The sequence below is a fragment of the Lissotriton vulgaris genome, chromosome 1_1 (assembly GCF_964263255.1).
Source record: "Lissotriton vulgaris chromosome 1_1, aLisVul1.2, whole genome shotgun sequence".
Lineage (NCBI taxonomy): Eukaryota > Metazoa > Chordata > Amphibia > Caudata > Salamandridae > Lissotriton > Lissotriton vulgaris.
The window spans coordinates 379,260,229-379,272,887 of record NC_141685.1 but is presented as its reverse complement, the minus strand read 5'-3'; the positions used below and the strand labels follow the sequence as shown (position 1 = coordinate 379,272,887).

Here is a 12,659-nt window from a genome sequence, read left to right as displayed (position 1 = left end):
ACTACTCCTTAGTCACAAGGGAGAAATCTTGAGAAGAGTCTTGAATGTCCTTTCGTAGAAAGTAGTTCTTGAATCAAAGATGATCTAATTTGGAAGGGTCCCCGCTCCGGTCTTTATTCTAAAGAAAGGGGTGGGTACATGACTAGGTCCTGCCCTAAGGGTGGGACCAGGAAGGGGGGTAGTTACACCCCTCTCCCCTGCCGGACTTTCCCCAGGCCAGGGCTGTCGCCCCTGGAACTGGTTCTAACCGGCAGATGCGTAGTGAGCACCGGGGTGCCACTCCGCAGTCACCTTCTCGCCAAAGCCCTACCTACCCAGAATACACAAACCCTGTCTGGGACGGTGCGAACAGCGCCCTCGACAGGAAACCCTTTGTCCAAGTGCTCCTCGCTGGAAGGACTCCCAGCAGCAGGAGGTCAGACTCGTGTCTGTGGTGGCAGCATCCATTTTGTGGAGCTGAGGCTTCAGTTAACTTTAACCGGGGTTCACAGTTACGTACATGTCGTGTCCCTCTAGAAGGGTGGAATGCTAACCTCGTCGCCAGCATTGGTGAGAGGGCAGCACCCCGATTCGTATGACACCTTACTCGACATGCCTGGGTAACGCGACACCGGAGTTACCGATATGGTACGCGTTACCATGGAACAGCTATTGGGTCTTGATTCCGCAAGCTGCAACCGGGCTCGGCTCGGGCCTGAACCTAGCTCACACGAGCCCACGCACTCTGCCTTCAGGATCGTTAAGGCCTGCCATAGGAGTGGCTGATAGGAACTCGGGTGTCCATTGTATGGTTAGATATAGAGCTACTATACCTAAAGCGAAGGGTGGTTACACGTCTTCGCCCCAGCTGTCGTGCAGCCAGTTGTGTCAAATTTAGGAGGCCAGCCAGGGGTGGCATAATACATGCTTCAGCCCCTGGCGGCCCTGGGTACACCTATGCCCTGCGTTACGGGGTCTGATAAGGTGGCCCAGTACCAATTGGTAGATGCACTTAGGGTACATATCGTAATTTAGAAAGAGAACAGCCAGGCTGTGGGTCTGATTAGCAGGCCCACAGCCAGAGAAAGTCGTAAACCAGTGAAACAAAAGCAAAAAATCTGGGTGATCATAGGATTGCAGACCCTACTCTCCTACACCCCTCACCACAGATATGTTTCCTTATATCTGAGGGCACTACACTAGACTTAAAACCTATAATTCTCCCTTATGGCAGGTTCTTCAGTTCTGAGGGCAGGGTGCTTGGTTGCAAGTGGGAGGGTACCCCTGCATGAGCAGGGCACCCCTATAAACCCAGGAGTTGATTCTCCAGGCTTTGTAAGTGCGGTCAGCCATTTAATACATACAGTGGACATCAAGTAAATCACGAAATATCTAACGATATATTGGCTGCACTGAAACCGGTCATGTTTGGTATCAAACATGTTGGAATCTCACCCAACACCGATTCCCGTGTTGGATGTAGAATCCCATGTACTGGGGGTCTCCCCTGGGGTGCCCCCCCTGTATTCCCGGAAGCAGCCTTTCAGGGTCTAACAGCAAGCTAGTGCTGCTTCCGGCTACATACATTTTTCTGTCCTCCTGATGCTAAGCTAAGCTCGAGCAGGGTAATGCCGAACAATAGGTTTCCTGCCACAGAGAGGTGTGACCACCTCCCAGACAGGACTTAGTGAATTGGACTGGGCTGGGATCGGGGCGCTTGCCAGCGCCACCAGACTGCCTTAAAGGACACATTCGGTGCTCTCCTTGCATACTCCAGTTTGAGCCAGTTTGGTTAGCCCTGGTGCGAAACTGGCCAAAAGAAATGGGAGTATCCTCCCCTCTGTCCAGCCCCTCTTCTGGGAGGGAACCTTGAATCGTTCCAACCCCTTACCTAGGGTACTTAAGGGTTTACTTGTGGGTAGCTCTTCGGATTAGTTGTGGGCCAAGATTCAAACTCAAAACCACTTCAACTTTGACAATCTGGCCACTTTGGACTCCGCTGGACTGGAACCAAGACTGCACCAAGAAAGACTCCTGCTGCTCCTTGTATCGCTTTTCTGCCAGGCTTCTTCATCGCCTGTGCTTGTGCTTCATCCAGGTTCATCTCCAGGTCTGTGGGCATCATAGACACCTGAAGTAATCTCCCTCGGTGTGAAGGAGTCACTCCCCTGCATCTGCAGGCACCGCAACAAAGATGACCATTCTGCTGCTCCTGACATCCCACGGACTCTTAAAGGTTCAGCGATAAAGTTGGCAGTTCTGCAAGTCCCTTGAGGCCTCACCTGCCCTCTCAGCAAGTTTGAGGCCAGTATCCCTCGTTGGAACTGCTGGAACTGAACCCCTGTGCACCGCGTCGATTTGCCGTTACCAAGGTTTGTTGACTCTGTCCTCCAGAAATCTTTGGGCTACAAGAAGCTCCAGTCCCTAGCATCACTTCCTGCCAAGGTCTTCATCTTCACTGCATCTTCTGCACCGTGGACCTGCATCTTTGGTGAGCTGCTCGTCGTCCCCTTGCATCTCCTGTGCCTTTGGCCAGTGGGTCCTCTTGAGGGACTTCTTTGGCTTCAGTGGGCTCCCCTGCTTGCTCGGGCCTGCCCTGACTCTCGTGCACTTGGTGAGTCCCTTGGACCTTGCTGGTTCCAACGCTGCACCCTTTTCATTTACCACATCTGTTGCTGCTGCCAAGGCCTGTTGGTGCTCCCGCCGGTTCTTGCCTTCCGACGTGCGACAGCTCGTGAATGGCTCCTGGTCTTCCATAGCATCGCTTGGTCCTCACAGCTGCAGCGACACGGTCACCGTCATCACTACTTCATCTTCCGTCATCGGTGGGCATTGGTCTTCCGTGCCTCCTGGTCACTCCTGAGTGGCATAGACTCTGTACCCTCTGCTTGCAGGTTCTTCTCTTCAAGAATCCACCCTTGGATTCCACCAGACTCTTTCACCTCTTTCGCCAGCAGTATCTTTTCTGAAGTCCTCCATTGTGGTCTACAGCGGTTACAGACGCCACTTCGCACGTATGCACCCGGCTTCCCTGGTGTAGGTATCCTAGTTCCTGTGGTATCCATGGGTGGGGTGACTCTCCAACCTTCTGTCTTCCATGGGGTTTCTTCATGGTCCACTGGGAAGGGTCCCTCTACTTAAAAACTGCAACAGCGACTTTCCCATTGACTTGCATTTAGTTTACGGCAGTGTTTTTACTCTGCACACAGCCTCCATTGGGTTCCTGGGTACTTACCTAGGGTGGTTCCTTATGTCCCCAGCTCTTCTAAGTCTTCTGGTCCAAGTCTCGACATCGGTCGCAGTTCGCATTACACTTCTTTAATGTATGGTTTGGTCATCCCCTGGATACCACTGTGTATTTGTGCTTACTTACATGTTTACATTTGAAGTATTTGTGTGTATTGTGTTGATATCTCCGGGTAGGAGATATGCCAATGTGTTAGTTAGTCTGTTTAATTAATATACTTATTTTTATAGCTACACTGTGTGGTGCTTTTTTGTTTAACCTACACTATATGATTAGTTGTGGTAAAATAAGCTGCTTAACATTCCTTCTGGACTAATCCTGAAGGCTGCTCTCCACAGCTACCACTTAGAGAGCTTCTATTGTTGTCTAAGACCACTAAATCACCATAGGGGTTGTCTGGATTAGTGCAAGGGGCTTCATTTAAATAAGTGTGCACCATATACTAAGCCAATTCAGAAAAGGGGGTGGTGATGAACAGAGTGTCTGAATTAAGCAGACCACTCTTACCCAGTCCAAAGATCAGGGCTTGATCCATCACCGTTATTTATCTCACTGCACTAACTCACAGACTAAACTACCCTGCCCTGTTCCCATGATGCACTGGGCCAGGGTCAGACTAATTTGCATATAGCCAAGTTCTGAGCTGGGATGGTGCAGTGAGCTAAAAAACGGTGATGGATCAAGCCCTGATCTTTGGACTGGGTAAGAGTGGTCTGCTTAATTCAGACACTCTGTTCATCACCACCCCCTTTTCTGAATCATTTTTGTCCACCATAAGCGTGGAAGGGTATACTCAGATGTGAGTCCCTAGCTCATTGCACCATCAGGATTCAAGCAAGCCGGGCCGAAGACGGCTGAAATGCCAGAAACCAGTCCCCGGTAGCTTGTTTCCTTCCCAGTATAAGAATTGGCTTGGTAGTTTGGTCTGCCCTGTTCCCATGATGCACTGGGCCAGGGTCAGACTAATTTGCATATAGCCAAGTTCTGAGCTGGGATGGTGCAGTGAGCTAAAAAACGGTGATGTTTTCTGAATCATTTTTGTCCACCATAAGCGTGGAAGGGTATACTCGGATGTGAGTCCCTAGCTCATTGCACCATCAGGATTCAAGCAAGCCGGGCCGAAGACGGCTGAAATGCCAGAAACCGGTCCCCGGTAGCTTGTTTCCTTCCCAGTATAAGAATTGGCTTGGTAGTTTGGTCTGCCCTGTTCCCATGATGCACTGGGCCAGGGTCAGACTAATTTGCATATAGCCAAGTTCTGAGCTGGGATGGTGCAGTGAGCTAAAAAACGGTGATGGATCTAGCCCTGATCTTTGGACTGGGTAAGAGTGGTCTGCTTAATTCAGACACTCTGCTCATCACCACCCCCTTTTCTGAATCATTTTTGTCCACCATAAGCGTGGAAGGGTATACTCCGATTTGAGTCCCTAGCTCATTGCACCATCAGGATTCAAGCAAGCCGGGCCATAGACGGCTGAAATGCCAGAAACCGGTCCCCGGTAGCTTGTTTCCTTCCCAGTATAAGAATTGGCTTGGTAGTTTGGTCTGCCCTGTTCCCATGATGCACTGGGCCAGGGTCAGACTAATTTGCATATAGCCAAGTTCTGAGCTGGGATGGTGCAGTGAGCTAAAAAACTGTGGTGGATCAAGCCCTGATCTTTAGACTGGGTAAGAGTGGTCTGCTTAATTCAGACACTCTGTTCATCACCACCCCCTTTTCTGAACCATATACTAAGCCAGCATCCTACACAGCAAAACCAGTCAACTGGAGAGTAGCTCCTATTCAACATACTTGAATAGGAAACTTTTGCTCATGGAACAAGGTAAATAAGATATTGTAAACAAAGGTTTGTTGAGTTGCCCTTCACAATACATGAACCGAAATCCATGACTTCTAAGTTTAAACATTTTGTCATGTTTTAGATCTTTTGTAGGATAATCAAATGATCAGTGTAATACTTAAAACGTGTGCTCCTTTCCTGTCAAGTTATATTTAAATATAGCAAATATATTCTTATATCCATGCAACTGAATATAGGATAATCTCTTCATTTATGTAGTGCCTTGTGGTATTGAACAGAAATCAAACTTCATTGCAGTGTTTGGGGGAACGACCAGATTAAGGCGGACCTTAGATGGGTAATAATATATGGCCTGCTCTAGATTTAGTGTAGTCATTGGTTTGTGACTGCACCGCATCTCGAACCTGTGAACCCCACCCTGGTAGGGTTTGAGCCTGTGCTGTGCCGGTGACTGTCTCTGTATTTTCATTTTTTTGCTGTCTTGCTTATTTTTCCTGTTTTGTTGCTCACTTGTACATCTTGTTGCCTTGTGCCTTAGTTGTTGCCCACTTGTTGTTGTGCCCTTTTCTCTGTGCCCTCTGTTGTTCCCTGCCCGTTTTTCCTGCTGTTCCCGCTCCCACCTCCCAGCTGCACGCCCCTCCCCCTACTTAATGGCGGCCTCTGCCGGGGAGCACAAGCAAGACCTCTGATTCTCGGTCTGAGGCCCGCTCTTCTCCCCAGCAGCTCTACTGTGCTCTGCTGCGCCGCATCTCGAACCTGTGAGCCCCACTCTGGTAGGGTTCGGGCCCACTCTGTGCCGGTGACTGTCTCTGTATTTTCATTTCTCTGCTGTCTTGCTTATTTTTCCTGTTTTGTTGCTCCTCAATGTACGTTCCCTACGCAGACATGCCGTAGAGGTCTGGAACCTTATTGGCACCCATTTTCCCGACATCGCCTTCTTCATAGAACTCTTGACCAACGCCACATCCAGCCATGACATTGCGACCGCCAGCCCCGACGGATACAAGGTCCAGAGAAAAGATCGCCCAGGAGGAGGACTCACCATTGCACACAAAACCTCCCACCGACACACCACCTCCAGCACGAGTGACCCCCCACTTCAACACTGAACACATCCACTTCCAGATCCAGACCAGCACCGACTCACCACCTCCAGCACAAGTGACCCCCACTCCAACACTGAACACATCCACTTCCAGATCCAGACCAGCCCAAGGACCATGCTGCGCAGCACCCTCGCCTGCAGACCTCCCGGACCTCGCACCCAGTTCGCAATCACCATTGCCGACCTCGTTGCATCCCACGCCATCACTTCTACGGACTACATCCTACCCGGAGACCTGAACTTCCACCTCGACAACCGCAACGGCCCAGACTCCATCACCCTCCTTGACAACCTCTCCAACCTCGGACTGAAGAAGCTCGTAACCACCCCCACTCACAGAGCAGGACACACCCTCGACCCCATTTTCGCAGGAGGGACAAACATCCACTTCAGCCACACCACCCAGCCCCTCTGGAGGGACCACCACTGCGTACACTTCACTTTCAACACCACCACCGCACCCAAACCGCCCACGCCCGCCACAAAGGTACTGGAGCAGGATCACAGGGGAACACCTCAACAGCACCCTCCTCCTAGACCGCCCCTGCTCCACGACCGACACTAACTCCGCAGCCAAAGAACTACACCGCTGGATCTCTGGCTGCACCGACAAGCTTGCACCCCTCCGCCACCCGCCAAACACCGCCCCCTGAAGGTCACCTGGTTCACCTCCGAACTTAGTTCCAAGAAGCCAGGTGCGCCTGCAGATGACTCTAGAAAGCCTGGCAAAACCGGAAAACTGTGGAAGACCTGAACAACTTCAAAGTCTGTCTAAGAGAGAGAGGAAGGCTATTCCACAGCCGAGAAGCCACAGCTTTGAAAGATCTCTCCCAAACCTGGGAGAGCAGGACCTTCAGAGTTGAGATCAAAAGCTGAGAGGAAGATCTCAAGGTACGTTGTGGTACATGAGGTTGAAATCTTTCCCTAAGGTAGGTGACTCCAATCTTATGGAATGCTTTGAAAACCAGGACTAAGGCTTTAAAATGAATTATTTTCCAAACCGGGAGCCAGTGAAGAGAGGACAGAAACTGGGTGGTGTGAGCCACCCAGTTTCTGTCAGAAAGATGGCTCTCGCCGCCACATTTTGAATCACCTGTAATCGGCCCAAAAGATACTACGGGAGGCCGAGATACAAGCAATTAACATAATCCAGTCTGGTTACCACCACGGCCTGGACCACTGATTTCCTATAGGGAACTGAGAGCAGGGGGGAGAAAGTCCCTCAGCATTCTCAACACCCCAAAACAGACCCCGCCACCATTGGACTTGGGCCTTCATAAAAAGGGCTGCATCCAATTTGACCCCCAGATTTTTCACGATGGTGACAGAAGATGTGGGGGGGAAATGTCCTGCGGCCACCAGGTATGCTAGGAAGAACACCCACTCAGGAGCCCTCATGGACCCCTGTCCCCCGCACATCTACCACAGGGCCGCCGGAGCCATTGCACCCGAACTAGGACGGACCATCAACACCTCGTTCAAATCAGGCATCTTCCCAGATGACTGAAAGCGGGCGGAGGTCAAACCCCTCCTCAAGAAACCCACTGCCGACCCGACGGACCTGAAAAACTACCAGCCCTTCTCTCTCCTCCCCTTCGCTGCCAAAGTCACTGAGAGACTAATAAACGCCCAGCTGACCGCATACATCGGAGAGAACTCCATCCTGGACTCCTCCAAGTCCGGATTCCGCAGCAACCACAGCACCGAGACCGCCCTCCTGCCGCCACTGATGACATCCGCATGCTACTCGACCAGGGCCACAAGGCGGCCCTCATCCTACTAGACCTCTCTGCAGCCTTCGACACCATCTCACATCACACTCTTTCAGCCAGACTTCACAACGCTGGGATACGAGGAACCACCCTCAACTGGATCCAATCCTTTCTCTTCGGGAGAACCCAGAGGATCAGACTCCACCCCTTCCTCTCCGAACCCACAGAGATCAACTGCGGAGTACCCCATGGATCTTCGCTCAGCCCCACGGTCTTCAACATCTACATGGCCCACCTTGCTGCCATCGTCAGACAGCACGGGCTCAGCATAGTATCATATGCCGACAACACCCAGCTCATCCTCTCTCTCACGAAAAACCCCGAAGACACCAGACTCTGCTTATAGGAAGGAATGAGAGACGTCGAGTCCTCGATGAAAAATAGCTGCCTGAAGCTCAACTCGGAGAAGACCGACTTCTTCATCCTCGGACCCTCCACCTCCACCTGGGACAACACATGGTGGCTCTCTGCCCTCGGAAGTCCACCCACCTCTACAGCCCACTCATGGAACCCCTGCATCATCCTCGACTCCTCCCCACCATGACCTGCCAGATCAACTCCGTCACCTCCACCAGCTTCAACTGCCTCCGCATCCTCCGTAAGACCTTCAAATGGATACCCCCCGAAGACAGGAAGACCGTCACCCGTGCACTCATAACCAGCAGACTGGACCATTACACCGGAATCAACAGAACTCTCCTACACAAGCGCCAAACCATTTAGAACACCGCAGCCAGACTCGTCCTCGGAACCCCGCGGCACGAATACATGACCCAACACCGAAGAGACCTCCACTGGCTCCCTGTCGAGAAGCGAGTAACTTTCAAACTGCTCAACCGCGCCTACAAAAGCCCTCCATAACATCGGACCCAAATACCTCAACGAAAGAGTCTTCTTCCACGTACCCAAAAGGAACCTCCGCTCTGTCGACATCGCCCTGGCAGAGATCCCCGCATCCGCAAAAACAGAGCAGGCAGAAGAGCCTTCTCCTACGTCGCAGCCAAGGCCTGGAACGAGCTCCCCTGTCAACAACAGACACCCCCCTACCCTGCAGACCTTCCCGGAAGAACCTCGAGACCTGGCTCTTCGACTGAACCGGAGCTGCACCCTCCACCCTACACCCCCCCTTCTTTCAGCGCCTTCAGACCCTCACGGGTGAGTAGCGCGCTTTATAAAACCCTGATTAATTGATTGACCAGCCTCTTTACAAATGTTTTGCATGTATCAAATTCCCTCATAGATTGATTGAACATTGGGTTAGAATACACTGGTATTTGTGGCAGATGGTACCTTTTGCTAGTTTTTTCTAAGCAAATCCGACAGTTTTTACATTTAAGGCCTGTTTATTAAAGTGTTTTGTGGTGCTCAAACTATCAGCCTTGTTTTACTTTGGTTGTCAGTGAAATACAACGCTGTTAATAAATATTGTTTTGAATTTAATTTTTGGTACAATGCAATGATTAGAACTCGTGTATGATATCTGTAACCTGGTCTTAAGTGGACTCGAAGAGAATTATGTTCACTGTACTGCACTTCATATTTGGGATGTTCCTTCTGTAACTCTGTTGCGTTTCCTGTTCGTTAGAGATTTGCACTATATCAAATACTTGTAATTAAAACTACTTCGGAATATGGGAGTTGTGCACTTGCCTTTGCAGAAAAATGAGTTTCCTGTAATATCTGTGCAGTGTGGTTTGATTCGTTTCTCATTGCTGCAGGCAGAGTTGCAGGAAGTGGTAGGAGAAGATGAAGATGAAAGTGAGATAACTTCAATGGGGGAGGAGAACGGATCTGACCCACACCATGATGAAGTTGCAAACAGAGAAAAACCGGTTGTCACAGAGCAGCTCCTCACCTCACCAGTGGTACCACAGAAGCTAAATGCACAGGTAGTTATGCTTTCTGCTTACCATTGTTGGCAATAGCAAGTTACCTTGATGGTTAGAATAATGCAACATTCATTTCACCACTGCGATTCCAAGCAGAAGAAAAGCAAACCATATCTCCTTGAATCATTTTTTTAGTGAAAGCAGTATTTTTGATGTGTACTTTCCTAACAGTAAGATGGAAGTAACTTTGTGGTGACCTTCACCACCCGATGCAGCCATAAAGTAATATTCAATTATAATAGTGTTTTCCTTGGTCCAGTGTTTTCTAAACCGTTTATACTGCGCAGCACTTGAGTGCATCAAATGGCCACACCACCCGATCGATAGAAGAACCGCCATATTGTCTCATAATTAATATGTACAAAGTGAAATATTGCGAATGGCTAAGCACATTCAAGAGGGACGTATCCTGTACAAAATCTAAGTAAACATTCACGTTCAGGTTGGACTTTAACCTTGTAGACTTTGTATATGAACCAGGACCAGACGTCCTATGGTAGGCTGATGGCTGCTTTCATGGTTGCATTCCACCAGTGAGAGCAGACTGCAGAGGGTAGTCTGACCATGCCCCACTAACTGCCCAGATTTCATTTTTCATTAAGTTGGATGAGTGTGCACCATATTCAGCTCACCTCCTTTGACCAAGCATTGATGCGGTAGCCAGGTAAGAAGGCCTTTCCTCTGGCTGATGCCCTAACTGGGGCAGAATGTGAGAAGTACTTAAACAACTCAGTTTTATTAATAAACCCGTAAAAACGAATGTCTTCCAATGTGGCGTAAGTGTGTAGAAGGACGCCGAATAGTTTGCCCTTGGCAGAATTTCTTAAGGTTTCAAGACTGTTGTTTCCTTGGTAGCACAGCACACAGCATGATGGCTGGGTCAGGATATATGGCTCATCTGAAGCAAAGACTCCCACCGGATCACCCTCTCTGCCCATGCCGCTTCATAAAAGTCAGTGATACCGTTAAACTCAAAATCCATTGCTCAAACTTCCTTTGCCTGGAGGTAAGAGTGAAGGAATGAATGAATGAATGAATGCGTGAATGGAGGTCCTGCGTGTGGAAAACTGCTTTCAAGCTAGTGATAGCTATGATGCTTAATAAACTGAAATATTTTGGACAAGGGCATAGTTATATTGCTTTGCATACTGTGGTAACATGCCTGCATACTTGCCTGACAATTGTGTAGGAGAGTAGGGTCTGCAATCCTATGATCACCCAGATTTTTTGCTTTTGTTTCACTGGTTTACGACTTTCTCTGGCTGTGGGCCTGCTAATCAGACCCACAGCCTGGCTGTTCTCTTTCTAAATTACGAGATGTACCCTAGGTGCATTTACCAATTGGTACTGGGCCACCTTATCAGACCCTGTAACTCGGGGCATAGGTGTACCCAGGGCCGCCAGGGGCTGCAGCATGTATTATGCCACCCCTGGCTGGCCTCCTAAATTTGACACAACTGGCTGCATGACAGCTGGGGCGAAGTTGTGTAATCACCCTTTGCTTTAGATATAGTAGCCCTATATCTAACCATACAATGGACACCCGAGTTCCTATCAGTCACTCCTATGGCAGGCCTTGACAATCCTGAAGGCAGAGTGCGTGGGCTCGTGTGAACTGTGCTCTGGCCCGAGCCGAGCTCGGTTGCAGCTTGCGGATAAAAGACCCAATGGCTGTTCCATGATAACGCGTACCACATCGGTAACTTCGGTGTCGCGTTATCAAGACATGTCGAGTAAGGTGTCATACGAATCGGGATGCTGCCCTCTCACCAACCCTGGCGACGAGGTTAGCATTCCGCCCTTCTAGAGGGACACGACATGTACGTAACTGTGAACCCCGGTTAAAGCTAACTAAAGCCTCAGCTCCACAAAATGGGTGCTGCCACCACAGACACGAGTCTGACCTCCTGCTGCTGGGAGTCCTTCCAGCGAGGAGCGCTTGGACAAAGGGTTTCCTGTCGAGGGCGGTGTTCGCACCGTCCCAGACAGGGTTTGTGTATTCTGGGTAGGTAGGGCTTTTGCGAGAAGGTGACTGCGGAGTGGCACCCCGGTGCTCACTACGCATCTGCCGGTCAGAACCAGTTCCAGGGGCGCCAGCCCTGGCCTGGGGAAAGTCCGGCAGGGGAGAGGGGTGTAACTACCCCCCTTCCTGGTCCCACCCTTAGGGCAGGACCTAGTGATGTACCCACCCCTTTCTTTAGGATAAAGACGGGAGCGGGGACCCTTCCAAATTAGATCATCTTTGAATCAAGAACTACTTTCTACGAAAGGACATTCGAGACTCTTCTCAAGATTTCTCCCTTGTGACTAAGGAGTAGTCACCCTGCATCAGCGGGCACCATCTAAGAACTCTGCGGTTTGCTGCAAGTCCTTCCTCAAGGATCCGACGGCCCAGCTCGACGAGAACCGGCTTCCCTGGCACCTCTGACCTCTACCCACGTCATCAGCTCAGCTGTGATCTGTGGGTGCGACGAGACCTCGAGGGACCGGCCATCATCAGAACCTGCACGCTCTTAACCAGCACGACCATCGAAGCAATTCCCTGGTGAGTGCTCTGGGGTCCGAGAAGCCCCGACCCTGAGCCGCTCCAGCACCGAAGTGCAGTCTCCCAGCATCTCCACGATCTGCGTGGGGCCCTTCTGCTCGCTGCTCAGCACGTTGTCTGGTCACTAGCCGCTGGCTTGTGCCCTTCCTTGACGACATCCGACAATCATCACTGCTGGTCTGGTTGCTCCAGACTGGCCCTTGCTTCCATCCTTGCGAGAAGCACCCCGGACCCTCCTGGTCCACTCAAGACGCCATCTTAGGCCCACCACGTGGCCCGGAGACCTGCCAAGGCTTGTTGCCCCATCCTGGGCCCAGCGA

General features: G+C 50.7%; 1 protein-coding gene across 1 annotated transcript in view; it reads left to right on the top strand.

Moving 5' to 3' along the window:
* Positions 1 to 12,659, top strand: part of CC2D1B (coiled-coil and C2 domain containing 1B) — a 555,234-nt gene that overhangs the window by 74,870 nt on the left and 467,705 nt on the right. The window contains exon 5 of the mRNA XM_086925080.1: positions 9,624 to 9,794. Coding sequence (XP_086781206.1) covers positions 9,624 to 9,794 — 171 coding nt within the window. The remainder of the gene's footprint in view (positions 1 to 9,623; positions 9,795 to 12,659) is intronic.